General features: G+C 36.2%; 4 protein-coding genes across 5 annotated transcripts; 2 read left to right on the forward strand and 2 right to left on the reverse strand.

The window, feature by feature from the left end:
• Nucleotides 1-3018: 3018 nt before the first annotated feature.
• mgst2 (microsomal glutathione S-transferase 2) lies at nt 3019-9473 on the reverse strand. Its single transcript, XM_079390819.1, has 5 exons — nt 8763-9473; nt 6571-6670; nt 6310-6380; nt 6087-6168; nt 3019-4710 (listed from the first exon to the last, which is right to left on the reverse strand). The coding sequence occupies exons 1-5, from the start codon at nt 8821-8823 to the stop codon at nt 4599-4601; spliced, it is 426 nt and encodes a 141-aa protein (XP_079246945.1). The 5' UTR covers nt 8824-9473; the 3' UTR covers nt 3019-4598.
• setd7 (SET domain containing 7, histone lysine methyltransferase) lies at nt 9241-13804 on the forward strand. Of its 2 annotated transcripts, XM_079390816.1 has the most exons (9): nt 9241-9570; nt 10272-10401; nt 11056-11257; nt 11602-11791; nt 11919-12000; nt 12205-12322; nt 12440-12597; nt 12755-12936; nt 13056-13804. In XM_079390816.1, the coding sequence occupies exons 1-9, from the start codon at nt 9531-9533 to the stop codon at nt 13070-13072; spliced, it is 1119 nt and encodes a 372-aa protein (XP_079246942.1). In that variant the 5' UTR covers nt 9241-9530; the 3' UTR covers nt 13073-13804. The 2 variants fall into 2 exon arrangements, with proteins under 2 accessions (XP_079246942.1, XP_079246941.1); XM_079390815.1 differs by having other exon boundaries at nt 9415-9570; nt 12755-13068.
• A 100-nt stretch (nt 13805-13904) lies between these two features.
• Nucleotides 13905-16180, forward strand: LOC306853423 (uncharacterized protein). Its single transcript, XM_079390817.1, has 7 exons — nt 13905-14062; nt 14325-14496; nt 14932-14991; nt 15084-15215; nt 15305-15451; nt 15552-15612; nt 15770-16180. The coding sequence occupies exons 1-7, from the start codon at nt 13992-13994 to the stop codon at nt 15874-15876; spliced, it is 750 nt and encodes a 249-aa protein (XP_079246943.1). The 5' UTR covers nt 13905-13991; the 3' UTR covers nt 15877-16180.
• Nucleotides 16181-16364: 184 nt separating this feature from the next.
• rab33ba (RAB33B, member RAS oncogene family a) lies at nt 16365-20992 on the reverse strand. The gene is made up of 2 exons (XM_079390818.1): nt 20514-20992; nt 16365-19292 (listed from the first exon to the last, which is right to left on the reverse strand). Exons 1-2 carry the CDS (start codon nt 20739-20741, stop codon nt 18801-18803), a joined length of 720 nt encoding a protein of 239 aa, XP_079246944.1. The 5' UTR covers nt 20742-20992; the 3' UTR covers nt 16365-18800.
• Between the last annotated feature and the right edge of the window lie 76 nt (nt 20993-21068).

Genomic DNA, 21068 nt, shown 5'->3' on the forward strand with positions numbered 1-21068 from the left:
CTTTACTAGCCTTTTTATTTGGAGCTTTGATGCAGCCAGCATCATCTCATGGTGCAAACAGGAAATAAACTGCTCTGGTCATGTGACAATCTGCACTAACTAACTTCTTTACAATGATTTTGTGTGATTTGTCATTCATATGAATATAGGGATGAATTGAAAGTGACATATCATGATGGATGGAGATGGCTCAGGAATCAATCACATCAAAGTTTTTGCCAGTAGCCTCAAGACAACACAAGGTTTGCATCCTGTCATCACTATCCTCTTTTTTGAAAACTAAAATATGATCGCCCTTATTTAAAGCACTTGATGTCAGTATTAAGTCAGTGATTTGATGTATTGCATGGTACATGAAAATGTTGTTGCTTGCACTTTTGATTATTTTTTCTGCATTTATGTGGTTGCTATACGTTACTGTATCATTAGAGAATAAAAAAGTAGCCGTATGTATTTCTGTTTATTCTAAGTTTTATTCGACTTCATAGACTGCTAAAAAAATGCTTTTATGTTATTCAGATTATGGGGTTTAGTTGCCACAAACCATTAATTTGTTTATGTCTAGAGCCACCAAGTGGCCAAACCCATCTAGTTTTTCTTTCTTTTTTTTCATTATTATTATTTGTTTATTGATTTTAATATACATGAGATAGTCATAAAACAAAAGTAACAATAGAAACATTCAGTAACAAAGGTCAAATACAGTAGCAGTATTTAAACATAATAAACTGAGAGGCATCCATATACTTCGAAAAGCATTGCCCTTTACTGTTCTAACGTAATGTTTCATTCAAAAGTTGTTTAAACAGTTGAAATGTTGGAGGCCTTGGTTGATTCCATTTGAGCAAAATGCATTTTTTTGCTAAGTATGATATTATGCCAAGCCTCTTTACAGATATAGAGTCAAGTGTCCTGTCCAATCCATCTAGTTTTTCTATGCATCCTCAGAATGATGGATTAAAGAGTTTCACATAAATGAATGACATCCATGAGATTTGTGTTTTTACAGTTTTACAGTGGAACGAAATGTCGTGCCTCGCAGGACCACGGTGCTACATAAATACAGACATACAACAATGAAGTAAAAAACACTGTATAAACCTATACACAATTAAGTAATTAATTCATTTTAATGTAATTTTCATACACAGGTATTTATGAATAAAAGGAGTGAGAAGTGTGTGAAGTATAAAAAGCACAAATTAAACAGTTTGGCTTAAAAGATCTTACTGGGCACAGAGTCGTTTTAAACTCAGGTGGTCCAGCTAAATTGGGATTATAGTTTTATACTTCATCCTCAAACACCCTACACGTCTTGTCTGAAATACTAAAAAAATTAAACCATAGTTATCCACATATGTTGGCATTGTTAAAAGTCAAATAATAAATGACAGTATCTATGATTTAAATATCTTGATAAACATTTTAAGAAACAAATTTAAAGAACCAGCCTTATAAATTAAGTATAATCTTAATAAATCTTAATATAATCTTAAAAAAAAAAAAAACGAGTTTTGAAATAGCGAGAATCAAATATATTTTCATTCAGCGGTAACCTTGCCTGATCAACATGATCCTAATAAACTGTTAATTATTTATACTTTTCTCTGGTCCTGGCATGATCTTATATTGATTTATGTGATAAGCATGTGATACAATGTGTTTGTCCTATGTGAATTTATTTAGCTAACAAAAAAGCTTTTTCTATCTAATATAATGTCAAGGTTTAGTGACCTAACCTAAACACCAAAACTAAACTTTAGTTGACATCACTGAACCTACCGAAGGTCCTACTGTATTTAGTTTGTTTCAGTGATGTTAAATAATATTTATTTACTGTTTATTTCTTATAGACATACTTAGCATTATCCATTCTAATAATACTATACAGCCTGGAAAACATTAAATAACAAAAGCACCAGAGAAAGTGCTATTCATTGGCATGAACATGTAGTCCTGTTAAACATTGATAACAAATTCAATTTTATTTTGAAAGTTCAGTGTGCAAGTTATATTCCACGGACCAAATGTAACACAGTAAATTTGTGTGAGTGTGTCAGAGACGGGACCGAAACATCTCAACAAAATAATTCAGATAGAAAAAAGACTAGCAGCCTGAGAAATTCACTACTTTCCACTGAAGGTTTCATCACAACAGTATAATCAACAATTATTTTTACTAAAGTACTCCAATACAACTTGATGACTTGTACCTATTAATTAACATAATGCCTTTTGATTTTGCTACTATATAGTGTGAAACTCTATTTTTATATAGCCTAAAGGCCTGTATTTTATTTGATAACTTCACTTAAGGTCTGAAATCACAAATTGAATAGAAAATCACTTTTAGAAACATATATTAAGACAAAGATGTCTTCTGAACTGTAATTTATCACTGTAAAAATATCTGAGCTAAATTAATTTGAATGTAAAAAAAAGAGCATCAAGACTTATGTTTTCAGAAAATATACTGAATTATGTTTTTTATTGTTTTAAACCTAAATCTACTCTTAATCAAAGATATATTCTTTGAAAACAAAGCTTAATCTTAAAATCGTAATCTTTTGTCATAGTTATCTTATAAAGATCCTAAAATATTTACAACATAAATGTGGAATGTTTTAATAGAAATTAAAGGGATAGTTCACCCAAAAATGAAAATTCTGTCATCATTTACTCACCCTCAAGTAGTTCCAAACCTGTATGAATGTCTTTGTTCTGCCGAACACAAAGGAAGATATTATGAAGAAAGTTTGTAACCAGGCTGCTTTGGGCACCATCGACTTCCATAGGGACAAAAAATACTATGGAAGTCAATGGTGCCCCAGAACTGCTCTGTTTCCCACATTCTTCTGAATATCTTCCTTTGTGTTCAGCAGAACAAAGACATTCATACAGGTTTGGAACTACTTGAGGGTGAGTAAATGATGACAGAATTTTCATTTTTGGGTGAACTATCCCTTTAATACCCCTATTAAAAATGCATAAACTTTAATTATACTTTTTTTTTTTTTTAACTCTTCACAGTTGATCGAAATGGTTCAGATTGCAAAGACAATAGTCTTTCTCTGCATGCTGATTGGATGGTCACAGGCTTTTCCACACCGTGATGATGTTGTCAGTGAGAATGAAGCAATGAAAGATGCTGACATAAAGAGAGAAAGACAAGATGTTATACTGAATTTAAGTACAACATCTGTGTGTTGTAGGTGTACTGTAAACAGTTTAAATATGAGCAATTCAACTTTTCCTAGTCCAGTTACCTGTTAAAAGTCTCTACATTGTTTCTTTTAGGATTTTACTGTGTGGTAAATGAGAGTTCAGACTGTCTTTTGTCATGTGGAAATACAATATTGGAAATGACTTATATTATGTCAGATGGCAACGGTTCAGGAATTGATCACACCCAAGTTGAGTCTTTTGGTGGGGGTTTTAGCAACATAACTCAATATGATGGTCTAGATGAAAATGGCTACAATGCAACCCTTTTGCATTATTCTGGCATCTGCTGCCTTGAAGATTTGGAAGTTGCTGCAGTGGACAGGCAGGAAACAAGGGGAAGTGTCCTGTAGTTGTCAAACATGTTACGACCACAGCCAATCATTTCAAGACAATGCATTTTTAGTACAGCTAAAGTACTCGATGTTAATGACTTGATGTATTGAATGGTACATGAAAACATGATTGCAAGGTTCATTTAAAGCAAGTGCATGGTAACTACATTACACAGAGATCTTTTATTGACTTATATCCTTGTGAAAAGGATGTGACATGTAAAGGTGATGTTAATTAAGGGACAAAGCACTCATTAAAAGTGGGGAAGTCGTGGCCTAATGGTTAGAGAGTCGGACTTGTAATCCAAAGGTTCGAGTCTCTGGCCGGCAGGGATTGTAGGTGGGGGGAGTGAATGTACACCCTCTCCACCCTCAATACCACGACTGAGGTGCCCTTGAGCAAGGCACCGAACCCCCAACTGCTCCCCGGGCGCCGCAGCATAAATGGCTGCCCACTGCTCCGGGTGTGTGTTCACGGTGTGTGTGTGTTCACTGCTGTGTGTGTGCACGTTGGATGGGTTAAATGCAGAGCACGAATTCCAAGTATGGGTCATCGTACTTGGCAGTATGTCACTTCACTAAAAGATTTAAGAGTTTTTTTGGTTAAATTCAATTTATAAGTTCTAACATGTTCAAAAATAATCTAAATGTGAATGCAACTGTCTGGGTGACAAACAATAAACCTTCAATGTTGCTCAAGATAATTTGCATTTATAAGAAGACCCATTTCTCCCTGGTGACCTGAATTAGCAAAACTCGTTGTGAAGAGCAAACTCAATTTTGCTAAGTATTTACAAAATATATCAGCATTCCAATTCAGTCCACATGACGTCCACAAAAGATAATGCTTTCAACAAGTGAATAATAGTAATTTAAAGTTTATGACTGAATTAATAATGTAATTCTTAGAATGAGAATAAACTGACACATAAAACAAACACATCAAGTTTATCTGAAACATGCATTATACAAGTATACATGTTACATGCCTTTTGTTTAATAAACTGGTGTGAACTGTTTTGAAAATTTGAATTAAATTATTCAGAGAAGTCTGATGTTGAGATATTTGTCCAAAAATGATTGAATAATTCCAATGGTAGCCACCACAGTTAGGAACAACAGGGCACACAACACCAAGTAAAACCCCGGCAACCTAGAAACAAAGGCAAAAATAGGCTGTAATGTGTTACGACTTGACTTTACAGAATAGGCCTATTACAGTTTCAATTGCTAACATCCCTTTGACCAATCTGTAGTCACATTTTCAAAACTCTAAACACAATTAGCACAACATGCATCTGTTGTGACTTTAACCAGTAACACAATTCATGTTGTTTTCACACAATATGCAGTCAATTACCATGTTTCTAAAATGCTTACATTTTCTTTTCATACAAGCTTACCCAAAACAAAAATCATGGATCTTTTTAGTCTTATTTACAAACACAGCATGTCAGAAATGAAGACCTAATATTCCAAACCTTAAATATAGTATAAAGCTTATACTTTTGCGACAATAGCAGCAGCTTAAAAGTATTGGTAAATAAATCTCTATATATAAAATATTGTAGCAACTGATAAGTATTTTTAAGTAACAGATCACTGAAATATTTAGAAATGTCTGATTCCAGTCTCTAGTCAGGTGTTGAAGCTCTTTCCATTACATCAACAGAGAGTAAAAAAGACCTCTTTGAATTGGTTTTGTGGATGCAGAACAACACAAAGAATCAGAGATAACTCACAATTCCAAGAACAGAAGTCCGAATTGTGAGGTAAAAAGGTCACAATTACCTTTTTACTTTTTTATTCTGTGATGGAAACAAGCTTGCATAGTAACCAAAGGCCATGTATGTGGGATTTTTTGTTGATCAATGGCGTCAGCTCCCATGGGGGTACCATCCACATCCAACACTCACCCACGGGAAAGCAATCTCAATCAAGGTTCCAATTGAATTTCTGCATAGGGGACCCTATTTTGTTTCTTTTGTACATTCTAAAAAGTAATGACCCATTCAGTTTTAGATGGTATGTTGCCAAAATGAACACATTCAACACTTAAAAATGTAAAATGAGTTTCAGTTGAAGGAAAACTGAAGGCTAAATTACAAAAAACTATGGATTTTTATATTGTCCATTAACGAATGCAGGTAGAACTGAAACATGACAAGTAATGCAGTTTTTGTAAAGCAATCAACTGTATTTTGACAGTCACTGTTCTATGATTGACTATATGTTTCTGTTGGATAGAAACTAGAGCTAATGTTTTGACCGAATAACTCAATTTTGAATCAGGATTGATGTGTTTTGATAGAGTTAGTATATGTAGAAAAGGGTATTCAGCATTTTGAAATGTAGAGTTTGTATTTATTTAACAAAATGTGGTTTTGGTCAGAAAATGAGCTGTTTAGCTAATTGTGTGATGTTGCTGTGTTAAGAGTTTAGAAAAAGTACTTTAAGTATTGGTAAACGCTCGTTAGCAAAACTGTAATTAACTACAATTAACTGTAAATAAACTGTATTGATTATCACCTTTTCTTGCTTTCGTGAATATATCCAGTAAAGTACATCTCTCTGCCCACAATATATAGAAGTCCTCCAAGAGCAGCAAGCACTGTGAAAAGAGAAAAATGGGAAAAAAAGATTAAGATTTTTTATAAGCTATAAAACAATTCCTCGTTTGATTTTTTTTGTCCACCATAAATATTGCATTACTATATAATTGTTATAGAAAAAAATATACTATTTAACATACCTTCATTGCAAAAGATGCCAGAGATCCACAATACCACCAAGAACATGGAATACGACTCTACACTGTTTTGGCTAAAGAAATAGTGGAAGGAAATATTTTTAGTATTTTATGATTTGTTTGTAGAGGTTTATTCAAGTTAGGATTAACTGTGAAAGCTTGCCAATCAAACTAGATTTTGACATTACATCATGAATGAAAAGAGAGAGATGTGTGTGAAGTATGAGAGGCATCAATCATGCAGTTTGGCTTCAAAGATCTTACTGTGCACGAAATGTCCTTTCAAACTCAGGTGGACCAGTAACAGTGGGTGGCATAATTTTATGTTTCATCCTTGACCACCCAACACGTCTTGCCTGAAATCCTAAAGAAATTCAACCACTATCATTATTTGTTTTACCAGACTTAAATAAAAAGATGCATAAATATGTATCTGGTGTATGATTTTAAGTGTATTATTACCTTAATAATCATATAAACATTTATAGAACCTTTCTGGTTTATGATTTACTGAGCTATCTTGAAATAGCTCACTATGGCCCTAGAATCAAACCTTGACCTGATCTGATTTACACAGGGTTTATGAAAAACAAGAGGTCATTATGTTCTACAAAAATATGTCATTGACTTTGTGTTAAGATAACAGGTCTTTTCAATATTTAAAATTGATCAAATTTATAAATTTATGTAATACGTTAGTTTAATCCAAACCCATAAGAACCCACGGTGACGCGGATGTCACAAACACTGGTGGTTATCTGGAAAGGTCTTTTTAAAGCATTATCCCACACTTTCAACTCAGGAAGTCCCTATGTGACACATAATGAACACCCAGGTTCAGTCATGTGACAATGTGTGCATTTTGTGTTACAATGGCAACATTTCCAAAATGGTGTTCGGTCTGGTTAGCACATGTTGCAGTGTCAGCAATTTGTTTTTGTTACTAAAGGTATGTTTCAACCCATGCAACAATTCTAATATTTTAATAACGTATCATAGATGACTCTTAACCTGATTTTAATACATTTCTTGAACAAATTGATATAAAACAAGTTACAAAGATATTGTGGTGATGACATATGTGTCACATCGGGCTATTAACCTTATAAAAGTAGGTGGAATTTTGATGTGACATATTTGTCACATTAAAGGGATAGTTCACCCAAAAATTAAATTTTGATGTTTATCTGCTTACCGCAAAGGCATCCAAGATGTAGGTGACTTTGTTTCTAAACATCAAATTTTCATTTTTGAGTAAACTATCCCTTTAAGAAAAATGGTAATGAGCTGTTCAATTAATTTAGCTGATTCAATTATTTTAGTGTTATATATTTTCTGCTGCTCATTTCAAAGCATATTTGAACAAATCTACGTGCACGTTTAACATGTTGACCTCCAGTGTGAGGTAGTTGTTTATTTTTATTCAGTTCGCACATTTTCGATTTGTGAAAAAAAAAAATCTAAAAATCAATTTCTGGTTAAACCATATACCTGAAAAGGTAGAATTCTGATATGTTATAAATAGTTGTTGTAAAACTTAATGGTCACAGTTATGTGGTTTTGAAATATGTTGTGGCAAAAAAAAAAAAAAATACGAAAACTTTTTTGTTTTATCTTCCCAGAAACGTTTTTGTTTTATCTTCCCAGAAAAGTAATCATTTTGATATAAGTTGTGGAAAAGCAAATAAACAGAAAAAAATGGCTATTTAGCAAAAAAAATATATATAAAAGTAAAAAGTAAAGAGTGTAAAGACCATCGACTCCACCGGGCTAGGACACCGGCAAAGGATATAAGTATCGCTTTTTATTTTTGGTTTCATTTATATGTTTACAATTGAAATATTGTTGTATGCATTTGTCAATTTTATTTAATTTCTGTATTTTCTTAAATGGGTGTGTAGAGTATTTACAGAGTGTTAACTTTTAGTTTTAGTTACTTTTTCTTATTTGTAAGTCGCTTTGGATATAAGTGTCTGCTAAATGACTAAAATTAAAGTAAAGTAAAGTAAAAATCTATTTTTTTTTTCAATTGAGAAATAAACGCCCAATGTGTCATATATGTAACATTACAGATCTTTCACAAGGAGGGGTTGTATTTCAAAAACAACTGCAGAAACATGTTAAAAAAGCTTTTACAGCCTGATGCCTTAATATAAGATTTTTAAATTCAACAAACAGTTAATTCTATAAATACATCAAAGAGTTATTTTAAAAAAAGGATCAGTGTAGCCTATTTAAGAAACCTATAAACTGATCAGAATAATCGATTTAACATCAAGAATTGATCATCTTCAAAGAACCAAACAGCTACTGTAGCAAATGCAAACACTTTGCTGAATCCGTAAGAACAACCTTTAAGATTGTTTTAATAGCCTATACAGTATCCTGATCGAACAGTGCAGTGACTAACGTTAGAGGTTTGTATGTTGTGATGTGGGCGAGTAGAAGATGCTTACCCAGATGGAGAGCAGACAGTACCGAGACTGCTGCGAGGAGAACTGGGACATCCGAAGTCATATTTGCGGGGATATAGTCAGATACAACTACTTTTTAGATAACGTTTCGCAAACAAAAACTGTGAAAATAGGTCCGCCTGTATTGCAGATCTGGAGATCAGGAAGAACCGGTCTAAAGTTTAACAGGGTGTAACATGTCACTCCGCATCGGATCGGATCTCCAGCTTCAACAGTAGTACGAGTTGGGATTGACAGTTGCTTTATGTATCGTGTGTTTTAGAACTTGGACCCCAAAATAATACTTAGATTCAACTAAATTTACAAATTTTACAATCTAACTTTTCAAGCAGTAGTTCTTTTTAGGGCGCTTATACCATACGATTCGTTAGAATCAATGCGTCCTGTCAGATTCAACTCAGGAATTTGTTTGGGAGTTTTTTCACTACAAAAAGCAGCTAGAGAGCATCGTGATGACATTGTAAGAGTAGGGTTTCGTTGGCATCGGCGAAAAAAAATGTACGTTTGGGGTGGATTAACGATCCCCGATCGAGGTTTTGATGAAGACTCGAGCAAATCAGTGAATCATTTTTAACTAGTTGATAGAAGCGAGTTGTCCGAGTGAACCGATTCGCTAAAGTGATTCAGCTCCGGAGCACTCGTGCAACTGAAATCTGTGCTGATGATGTTAGCTCGCGCTGCCGAAGCTTCCGCTACAGGCGAACAGAAGCGGATATTATACCTCTGATAAACCACAGAGGAAGCGCAATCATGGACAGCGATGACGACAACATGGAAGAAGTGGTGGAAGGTACGACATGCGTATACACAAACGTTGCATGAATTTGTTTTTGTCGTCTTCTCGGCTGTCAGGCTAAACTTCATTCCGCCGAGGATTAGCCTATCTTTCCTCCGTAACGTTACACAAGCTGTCAAGCAGCCGAGGCCCGTAAACTCGGGACTTTTTAAATCCTCCAGGTGACAGCGATTGTTATTTAGGCTTTTAGACTTAGCTACAGTTCTGTCCGAAATCCCATGAACTGAGATAACATAAACGGAAAGAATAAACTAGTCGATTTCTTTTAAAATATCTTTAATTTTATTAAATTCTCTGACACTTTGTATTTTATATATATAATCTTTTTAGAAGTCTGTAAATACCCTATATATAAGCTAGATTCGTATTTGGATGAACCTAATAGTTTTGTTGAAGCCACGTGGTTAAAAAAGTGGGGTGTTGACACAAAAGTTGCAAGTTCAGCTTTAAAGCTTGATCCAAAACTGCAGATGCACGTAGTTCTCAGCTCTGGACTATCACCATTAAACCCAGCACTTAGTGCCCCTTAATTAGTCAACTGCTTTGTATTAAATATTTTTGCTAAATGTCAAGTATCTAACTGAACTGATTTTATCAGCCATTTAAATTAGTGTCATTGTTGGGCATGCAATGCATTAGTTATTTATCAATCTATTACTTAGCTTATCTCTGATTACAATTTCATGACTTTTTAGGACCACTGGATGAGGATGACCAACCTCATGGCTTTTGCACTGTGACTTACTCCTCCAGCGACAGATTTGAGGGACACTTTGTTCACGGGGAGAAAAATGGAAAAGGAAAGTTCTTCTTTTTTGATGGGAGGTATGAAAATTTATGTTTGCACCATTGATCTATTATTGATTTCTAGCATATGATTTCATAATAGAATATTAATCACTGTTGATCAGATACTCAGATTTCATTATTTAAATCATGACAACTCTCAAAATAGTTTTATTGTTTCATTCATAGGATGTATTGAAAGTAGGATTGGTCTTGGCGGACTAGATCTGCTATGCTCCTGCTTACATTAGGGAAAGATTACTGTTGAAACATGCTATGAATTATAGGGATTATGATACATGCTGTTGCCAGGTAAACTAGGGAAAACCCCTGAAGCACATCTAGACCTGTGGTGCTGGGGAGGAGGAAGGTTAATGAAAATTCCAATGGCCCACAGATCTGTACCAGATTGAGATGGAAATAAATAAGGTGTAGATGGGAAAGTGGTAGTTGATTGGTACAATGGCTGCGCTGCCATTCTACTAATCAACTTCTCAGAAGAATTTCATGATTGATCTTTTTGAGTCTTAGATCTAATTAAATTTCATATTTGCCTTCAAAGTTTGTTTGCTTCTTTTCGGGGTCTAATTTTATAATCTTACATACTAAAAAGCCTTATTTGGATTATTTTGATAATAGTGGACAAAGGTAATTATATTTCACCCAAAAATCACCTGTTTTTTCCTTTTATAGTACGCTGGAGGGTTTCTATGTGGATGATGCTTTGCAGGGCCAGGGTATTTATACTTACGAGGATGGGGGAGCATTACATGGGACTTATGTAGAAGGCGAGCTCAATGGACCTGCTCAAGAGTTCAATCCAGAAGGTCAACTGGTCTTCAGGGGCCAGTACAAGGACAACATTCGTCATGGCATGTGCTGGGTCTACTACCCGGTATGTTGTGCCCAGCATCAAGCACTTTAAATCACAAATTAAACTCTTATCGACAGCATTATAATGTTAATGGGGTGGTGGTGGCGCAGTGGATAAGACATATGCCTTTGGTGTGAGAGACCCGGGTTCGAATCCACTGTGAGACACCAATGTGTCCCTGAGCAAGACACTTAACCCCCTAGTTGCTCCAGAGGTGTGCGACCTCTGACATATGTAGCAATTGTATGTCGCTTTGGATAAAAGCGTCAGCTAAATGAATAAATGTAAATGTATTGAGCTGGGATCAGTCTATTGAAAAGTTCCAGGTTTATGTGTAAGTTTTCTTTTTTCTCTGCCATCTAAAGGATGGCGCCTGTGTGGTTGGGGAAATGAATGAAGATGGAGAGATGACAGGAAAGTCAGTGGCTTATGTTTATCCTAATGGGCGTACGGCTCTGTATGGATCCTTCGTTGATGGAGAACTGATTGAGGCCCGACTTGCCACTCTTACCACCCAAGAGAACGGCAGACCACACTTCACTGTTGATCCAGATAGTTAGTTTATTTATTTTTTTCTCTTTTATTTACAAGACCTCATTTAAAGCTATTTAAAATGCCAAATTTGATCAGTAAAAGTCTTGGTATAAAATTAGTTGTAGGTTAATCTTGAACTCTTTTGTAGGTCCTGTTTACTGCTACGATAAATCCACCTCGTCATGTATCGCTGGTCATAAACTGCTGCCCGACCCCTACGAAAGTCAACGGTTGGTGCAAGCTGTGATCAACCATGTAAACCTCAATCTATCAAATCTCGTTTTGAACAGAAAACATATTTGTTTGTTCCAGTGATGTACTGTCTTGTCATTTCATTGGGGAGATTCTGCTGGTTATCTAGGCATAATCCAGTATTTATCATGTCAACATCTTGTTGATTTAAGATGAAAGATGGTCTTTTTTTGGTTTAACAGTGTGTATGTTGGACAGTCACTTATTTCTGGAGCTGGAGAAGGGCTATTTGCAAAAACTGAGGCTGAGGCTAACACAGTGATGGCTTTTTATAATGGTGTCCGCATTACACATACAGAGGTTTGTCTGTTTGCATTTTACATTATTCAGGGCTAGAATGTAATGCCTTTTAAAATATTAAAAGATGCATAGTGTGTTTAAGTTTTTTTTTTTATCTTTTTATATTAAATTTAACAGGTGGATAGTCGTGACTGGTCCCTGAATGGGAACACTATTTCATTGGATGAGGACACTGTGATTGATGTTCCAGAACCTTTCAGTCTGACGGAGAATTATTGTGCATCTCTAGGCCACAAAGCCAATCACTCCTTCACTCCCAATTGCAAATATGATCCGTGAGTGTTAATGTTCATTTTAGTAATATACAGAGATGTAGTGCTTTTGTTTCCTATTTTAAAGTGAGTAGCATTTTGTTAGATATTTACATATAAATAAATCTTATTGTTGGACAATAATGGGTTAGTCATGTAACAGCTGTTTTCACCTGTCAAGGTACATCCATCCTCGTTTTGGGCAAATAAAATGCATCCGAACAATCCATGCTGTGGAAAAAGATGAAGAACTCACTGTTGCTTATGGTTATGACCATGAGCCATCAGGGACGTCTGGTCCAGAGGCACCAGAATGGTACACAAAGCAATTGCTGGAGTTTCAGCAGATGGAATCTGGAAAAGGTGCTGATGAGACCTTCTAAGACCCTCACCAACACTGTCTGAATAAAAAAACATGATCTCCCATCCCAGCCTATAACTACCACCAGAAACTCTAACTTTGTTCTTTGACCTTCTTGCAGCTAACACTAATAAGTAATCACTCTTCTGAACTGATTTCTGGCATCTTCATCAGTTTACAAGGATTGTAACTGTGAAATCCTCGCTCAGATCACTGAGCAAGCTGCAAAATTCTATGGTTCTACAATGTGGAAGGACTAGTATGTGTGTCAGTTGGCGACTGATTTGGTTGCACTACAAGAATACAGAGACTGAAAAAGAGTAAGTGATTTAAAGGCATCTTGACTGAAATCAATGGAGTGGAGTTTGAAAGTTTTAAAGACCGATTTCACAATTACTGGAGGTATATGACCTCTTTACCACAACTTGTGATAACTATGCAGTATTAAACCAGTATAATGTCTTTTGCTGCTCTGCTCATGTTTCCCCTGAGAACGGAAAATATAGATATTTTTTATGTTGCTATTACCAATAATTATTCTTGTAAAGCAATTTGTTCTGTCTCCTTTTGCATGTGCGAACAGTTACATTTACATAGGCTCTAGCAGTCTTGAAGAACAGTATTACACAGACAAAGCTGTTATTTATTTGTGATATTTTTTTCAAGAAAAACTGAATGAAAAATGGACTCCATTAAAAGAAAGTTAAGTAAGGTGAACTGTATGTGTGGGGAAAAGACTGAACAGAATGTACAGAATTTGAGAATAAGACACAAGGTTAAGAGAAATCTTTCTACTGAACTGAACTTCAGCCTTTGATATGCAAAAGCTATCAACAAAGATTTATCAATAAAAACTCCAGCATAGAGCACAATTGGACTCATCTTTTCAGTGTTCTCAGCTATAATGTTATTAATAAAATGTTGAAAATACGAATCAGGTTTTCTTTAAGCCACAATGGAGGAATATTCAATGCCCAAGTAATTAGGTCAACATTGTAAATATCCACTCTGTGGGGGCGTGGTCATCGTGCTGCACCTGCGCGCGCGCGCCAGGTAAATGAGTGACTGGGTTTCACCGCTTGCTTCCAAACAAAAGCGGTCCGGAAGTGATAAGGAAAAACGGCACAGGTAAATACTACATTTATTCTAATTTATAGGATTTATACACCACTTTATACATATTAAATCGGGCGTAGCGTACATTAAGCATAGCGTTTAGTACAATTAAGTTAGTAAAGTGGTTTTGTAGTTTCATAATCAACGCACAAATGTGGAAAGCGATCGTGAGTCATTAGACGATTGATAAAGGATCCAGCTCCTTTCGGAGACATAATCTTTTAAATAATACATATGAACGTGAAACACGTTACCTCTTCTCTCCCCGTTGAAGGCCTGAGATGGACCGTTACAGGTATTTCATCTTCAATCAGAAGAGTGTGGTGGTCCTCGGCATCCTTCAGGTGGCGTGCGCGGGGCTTTGCGTGGTTTGCGGGTTTATGGATGCAGTCTTCCGCAAGAGCACTACTCTGAGTGAAACTAGAGCTCCACTCTGGGCTGGACTGGTGAGAAACCTTAAAGCTGACCATTTATTTACTTTAATATGACTTAACGTAGTTCCCACGTTAATCTATAATGTACCTTCCCAGTTTTCCAGCATAGTGTAGCAAACTGGGACAGAGTCAAAGTCACATAAAAAAAGTTATGTTGGGAAAAATAGAATTAGCATTTGTATCCCATATTAAAACACATTTCGCTATTTTATCATGTTAACATGACTTTCATTCGTAGCCAGTTTAGTGTAAGTGCAAAAGCTATGAAATAAAGTTTTTTTTTCTCATATTTCCATCACAAACCTTAAGTTTCTTAGGGGAATGCAAACGTTTTATGAGAAAATACAAAAGCATTTAAATGTATATTTTTTTCCCTTCCATCTCATTTTATTGACTATCACCCTTGAGATGCTCTATAAAGCTCATTTCACTTTTTCCTCCTCTTAGATTATGGCTGCCCCTGGTGTACTTGCCCTCTTTGCCTCCCAGAAGAAAAACCCAATTTTGGTAATTTCTTATGCGTCTAATCAACAGTATTTCTCCTGATGGTTGTCTATTTCTACCTGTTGATATTAACATATTCTCATTTATACATTTAGGTAAACGTCATGATCGCATCTTCTGTGATGTCACTTTTTGCTGTTGCGATTGTCTTCATTTATGCTTGCGTCACTCTCAGTTATGGAGAAGAGGATGATGAGATCTTCCATTCCCATCCTATCCCTGAAGTGGTACAGGCACACCAGACCATGTTTACTCGCCCATATGTTAAACACTCCGCTTAAAACATACAAATGGTTGATAAATCTGTCTTGTTTAGAGGTTTGTGCTCAGCCGGATGGTGAAAGGAGCAAACGGCACCCTTCTGGTGGCCTGCGTGGGGTCTTTGCTCTTTTCTTCTCTCATTGCTTATGTTGGCTGCCGCAGTCTGCCGCTTTGCGGCTGCTACAACTCCGCAAATGGCATGGTGGGTGAAATTTTATGTAAGACAAAGTGCAGTATTTTGAAGTTAGTATACGGTATGCAAGATTGAGCTGGTAATTACTGCATGGTTGTGTATTTTACAGGAGTTTCTAGTTCCTCAGAATGACCCTGTTACTCCAAATGAACTTGTATGCACTTGGCAAGGTACGTGAGAGATGTGGTGTTTGAGTGGATTTGCACACTGAGACAACAAAATCATATTTCATAAGTCATCTGCTATATGAGCCACAATGTATGCCATTATGACGATGTTAGTGAGGATGTGGCTGACTGTAATGAGGTTTTATTTTGCCTCTTACAGACGGAGATGAGCGAATCTTTAACTCCCCCATGTCATTCATGGATCGCTGTCCTGAGCAGGAACAGCAAGACCTCTCCACGCTTCCACCGTATAGCAGACTAGCTTAGTAACTTATATTTGTTTTTTTATGTGTGTGCCTAGGGAAAATTAAATATTGGATAGTATAGTTAATTTTCCCCATAAAGTGAAAAAGGTCCAGATTTCATCAAGCCTGCTTGTTTTAGATCAACTTAAATTTGTTTCTTGACGTTTGTTATTATCAGTGCCATATTTTATATCATCTTTTAGTGTGCGTTTATTTATTTTTTTTGTAAAAGCATGTGCCTTAGCTTTATACTTTTTACATGATAGAATATTTTTGCAAACATAAACCTGTATGTACATATTTTACAATAAACAATATTACAAATTAAGTATTTTATTTGCCTCTTTATGAATTTCCAAACCATTGCATTTCAATGGATGTTCAGACTATAACAACATACCAAGGGACAGTATCATTTTTGGAATGTTATTACTTTAAAATAAGTCTCTAGTCTAAACATTATTAAATCCCCATATTCAGTCTTTAATTAAAAAGCACAACGCTAGTCAGCTGAAATTCAAAGATGTGGTACTTTTTTTTAATAAAACAATGAAACATTTCAAACCAAAACTGCAACAAGCATCGATCTCTTTTGCACTCATTTGATTATACTGGATTGATGGTTTGTTTATTTTCCCAAAACTATATCACTCAAACTCACTGACCAACATTAAAGGCATGAGTTGTATCAGACAAATGACTAGTAAAGATATGTTGTGCATGCTTCAGTTCTGGCATTGCAAGGTGCTATTTTATCAACTGCTGACCCCTGATATCATGAATTGGCTCATACACTTTGGTTGCAAAGATGCATAATTATCCCAAGAATAATAAAAATGTAACACTTAAACATGTTAATTTTCCATATATTTTCTGCAATTAGAAATTTCAAGCTGTTTTGTGATCTGCTCATATTTTACATGTTATTAATGCGTTGAGTACAGAAAAAAAAAATCTGAATTTTGACACTTAAAATGGTACATTGGGTGAAGCAAAAAAATCAGTACAGACGATAGTGGAGAGAATCCAGTCCAAGAGTATGTCAAGACCAGTTCAACATGAACCTACAAAAATCATCAAAGCTCATGTTGTTTCTGGCAGATAGATTAGATATGAACCTTCTGTAAGCACCCAGTCAAAACGTTAAGCACAAATAGACAAGTCTTGGTGTGCATTCAACATGTTGCACTTAAATATTTAAGAGCCATCATTAACCGTGCACAACTAATTCCTCAACTAATCGCATGCTCCCCTATTATTGTACCCGAATCAAACAACGCAATGCATCAGCTAATCAGGCCCTTAACCTACTTCAAAAAATTAACCAGAAATCATATGCAAAACCTTTTTTTGGCAATTCCCCATAAAACAAATAAAGCATGTCATGTCTGAGCTTCTTTCATGCACTCCACAGGACCAGCTGTGGTTACATAAAGACATGAGTGAATATCCCCTGTAATGGATTGAACTCTGTTTTGTGTATCAGTGTGAGAAAGAAGATGGCCGAAGGGAAAAACTATTTAGTCATTAGCATATCTGTATATTTGAGCTGATAGATTACACACTGAAATATAGACTGATATCAGACCCTTTGTTCAGATTTATGCCATGCACAGAGCAGATTCAGATCCATGAATAATATGAGGTACTAATCTGCGATTATACAGTACAGATCATTTTCAATTTGCCTAACAAAGCAATACTACATACAAATCCTGACTGTAGACACTAAAGTAAATATTGTCAGTGAATTCTTGTTCCTTTTTACCTAACGTACCTACATATTGACATGAATCACAGGAAGGACTGGTTGTCATGCATAACCCAGATGTCTTTACAGAAGATTTTATTCAGATGAATGGCTGCTAGAAGAAAATAAATTGGCAATAAATAAAACACTGGCAGTGGACTAGGACTGGCTTTTTTGGGGGGGGAAAGGATATCAGCTTTATTTTACTTTTAAATTCATCTCACATTGTCTAAGATCTATTAGCAGCACTAATAAATAACCTGCATTTAGTGTTTGTTCGTCGGTTTCTCTTGAGAGAACTGACAACTTTCACAGGAAGTGTCTGTGTGTGTGTGGGTGACATAGAATGAGAGAACAAACAACAAACACACAGACTAAACCAGATTCACCTTGGAGGCTGAAGAGATTTAACTGAGCAGTTTATCTAGTTTTGACAAAAATTTGTTTAAAAAACATGGTCACACTTTATATTAGGTGGCCTTAACTACTAAGTACTTACATCAAAAAATAAGTATTCATATTGCATTGCAAAACACTTCTGCTGCTATTGAGGTGGGATATGGGTAAGGTTAGGGACAGGTTTGGTGTTATGGGTAGGTTTAAGGGTGGGTTAAAGTGTAAGGGATGGGTCAACAGTGTAATTATAAATGTAATTAGAGAAATTAATTACAGATGTTATTACATTTAGGTATTTTTAAAAATATCAGTACAATGAAAAAACATGTATTTACACAATAAGTGCATTGTATCAAATTAATCATTTAAATGTAAGTATATAGTAGTTAAGGCCACCTAATATAAAGTGAGACCAAAAATATGATGAAAAAGGCAAGGTTATGCATGAGGATTTCATTGTTCAATTCACCAGCAGAACTGGCTAAATCTAGTAGTCAAATATAGTGCATGTTTGGCAGTGGCATATGATATAACTAGACAGGCTGACACATAATAGATGAAGCTTGTATATGTTAGGCAGATGGACCTACATGCAACTTCTCAAAGCCTCTGGTTTGAATGATGGAAGAATGTTTTTTCCCTTTAAAATAATGGCCAGATCAGATACAAAAAGAAATCTTGAGAATAGATGTTCCTGTATCCTCAACCCTTCACGGATAACACAAAAGCACCTCAGAATCTGCTTCTTTAAAAGGTGCTTCACCTTTGTCATCTCCATCCTGTAAGTGGTGACTCCTTCATTAGCTCCTCCAACATCCACAGCCCCAAGTTCCCCTGTCCTCCTCGTCCTGCCTCCTGAGAGTGACAGTATCTCCTGATCCACACGGTGGTTGGCTTAACATCAGTGGCTTCTGAGATTTCAGCTTGTGCGCCACCGTCAAAAAAATGGCCTCCACGTGGTCACTATTATTCCGACCGCCGTCATCGTTTCCATAGGGGTTCTTGGCAGAGGTCTCGAACAGAGGCATTGAATGTGCATCGGCGAACTGCTGCGCTACATCGGTACTTACCTGAGCGGCATGGCGCAGGTCGCATTTGTTGCCGACCAAGATTCTAGGCACCTCTTGACCCAAGGCATGCTGACGGCACTCCTCGATCCACGTCGGAAGACTTCGGAAACTAGCGGCATTGGTGACATCGTAGACAAACACCACAGCGTGGACATTACGGTAGTAGTGCTGCACCATACTCTTTCGGAAGCGCTCCTGGCCTGCGGTGTCCCACAACTGGACCTGATAGAGGGGAAAAAGTGAAAGCTATTAGCTGTCAACTTGTATCATATCATGCATATTTGTCCTTTTAAAGGGATAGTTCACCCAAAAACAAAAATTCTGTCACTAATTACTCACTCTCATGTCATTCCGAATCCGTAAAACCTTCATTCATCTTCGGAACACAAACTAAGATATTTTTGATGAAATCTGAGAGCTTTCTGACCCTGCATAGACAGCAATGAAACTGAAATGTTCCCAGGTCCAGAAACGTATACTCTCCACAATGGCGGCGTGCCACAGCAGAAGGATTAAGGAGGAGAAGAATTGTTGAATAAAGTCATTATTTTTTGTTTTCTTTGCAAACAAAAAGTATTCTCATAGCTTCGTAAAATTACGGTTGAACCCCTGATGTCACATGGACTATTTTACCGATGTCCTTGCTACGGTTCTGGACCTGGGAACATTTCAGTTGTATTGCGGTCTATGCTGGGCCAGAGAGCTCTCGGATTTCATTAAAAATATTTTAAGTCGTGTTCCCAAGATGAACGAAGGTCTTACGGGTTTGGAACGACATGAGGGTGAGTAATTAATGACAGATTTTTCATTTTTGGGTGAACTAACCCTTTAACATAATCCCTTTATACACAGGTAGGTATTATATACGTGATAAAGTGTGGGTCATGTGCATGAGAGTTTTTGGAAATTTACATTTAGATACTAATTTACATACTAAGGCTATTATGACCAGTGCAATGGTGTACCTCCAATGCATAGACAGTCTCAATAAATCTAACCCTGCATTACATCGGCCATCTCTTCAACCTAATAAAGCCTACTGTAAACGTAGGCTTTATTAGGTACAATGTAAAACAATGTAGTACATCCATTCTGTCCTCTGACTGATACTTTATATTGACAACTGATATTTATATACAAGTATTCTGCTATATTGTTATAAAAGCATTACTGATTTAATTATCTATATTATGCTATCAGGTTTTCATCTTACATTTTAGCCATATAAATAACTACATTTACCATTTTTTTATATAAAATCATACTCTATGGGCCATAAAAGTATCAAACATGGTACAAAACATAAAACACACAAACTTCTTTTATTTACAATAAATAAAGGTTCAATAAACTAATCTATTTTAAAAGACTCTTGACTAAGAATTCATGTGTCAGGCTTTACAGGATGACATTAACACATACTGAAATCAGAAGCATCCTCACCTTTATTTTCTCGCCATCTATTTCAATAACCTTCTCCCGAAAATCCACCCCGATAGTGGCCTCAGTCTTGTCTGGAAACTTGCCTGCACAGAATCTATAGGTGAGGCAAGTCTTGCCAACTCCAGAGTCTCCTATCACGATGATCTTAAAGATTCGAGTCCGAGGGGGAGGCAGGGAAGAGCTGGTCAAAGATGAGCTAAACTCGAAGGAGGACTCGATATCTGCCATGCTGTCTTGATATGCCTCACAGAACGGCACAGTGCAAATGTACTGATGCTAACGGGTCAAATAAATAATTCAAACGCAGGCTTAGTTTAACCTTCAGCCCTTCACCTCAAGCTTCATGTGCAAAACTTAGAGATTCAAACGTCGAGGACTGTATTTGCCGTATTGACCGGTATACTCCTCATTTTGCTGATGCATTCCTGGCGGAGTCTTCTTACACTGTTTGGGTCTGCAGCCACGTACGACGTTGACATAACTGTAATCTCGCGAGAAGTCACATAATACCGAGAGCGTTTTGTGTGGTACTGCTTCCACACGATACACACAAGA

Source organism: Barbus barbus (genome assembly GCF_936440315.1).
Source record: "Barbus barbus genome assembly, chromosome: 33".
NCBI lineage: Eukaryota > Metazoa > Chordata > Actinopteri > Cypriniformes > Cyprinidae > Barbus > Barbus barbus.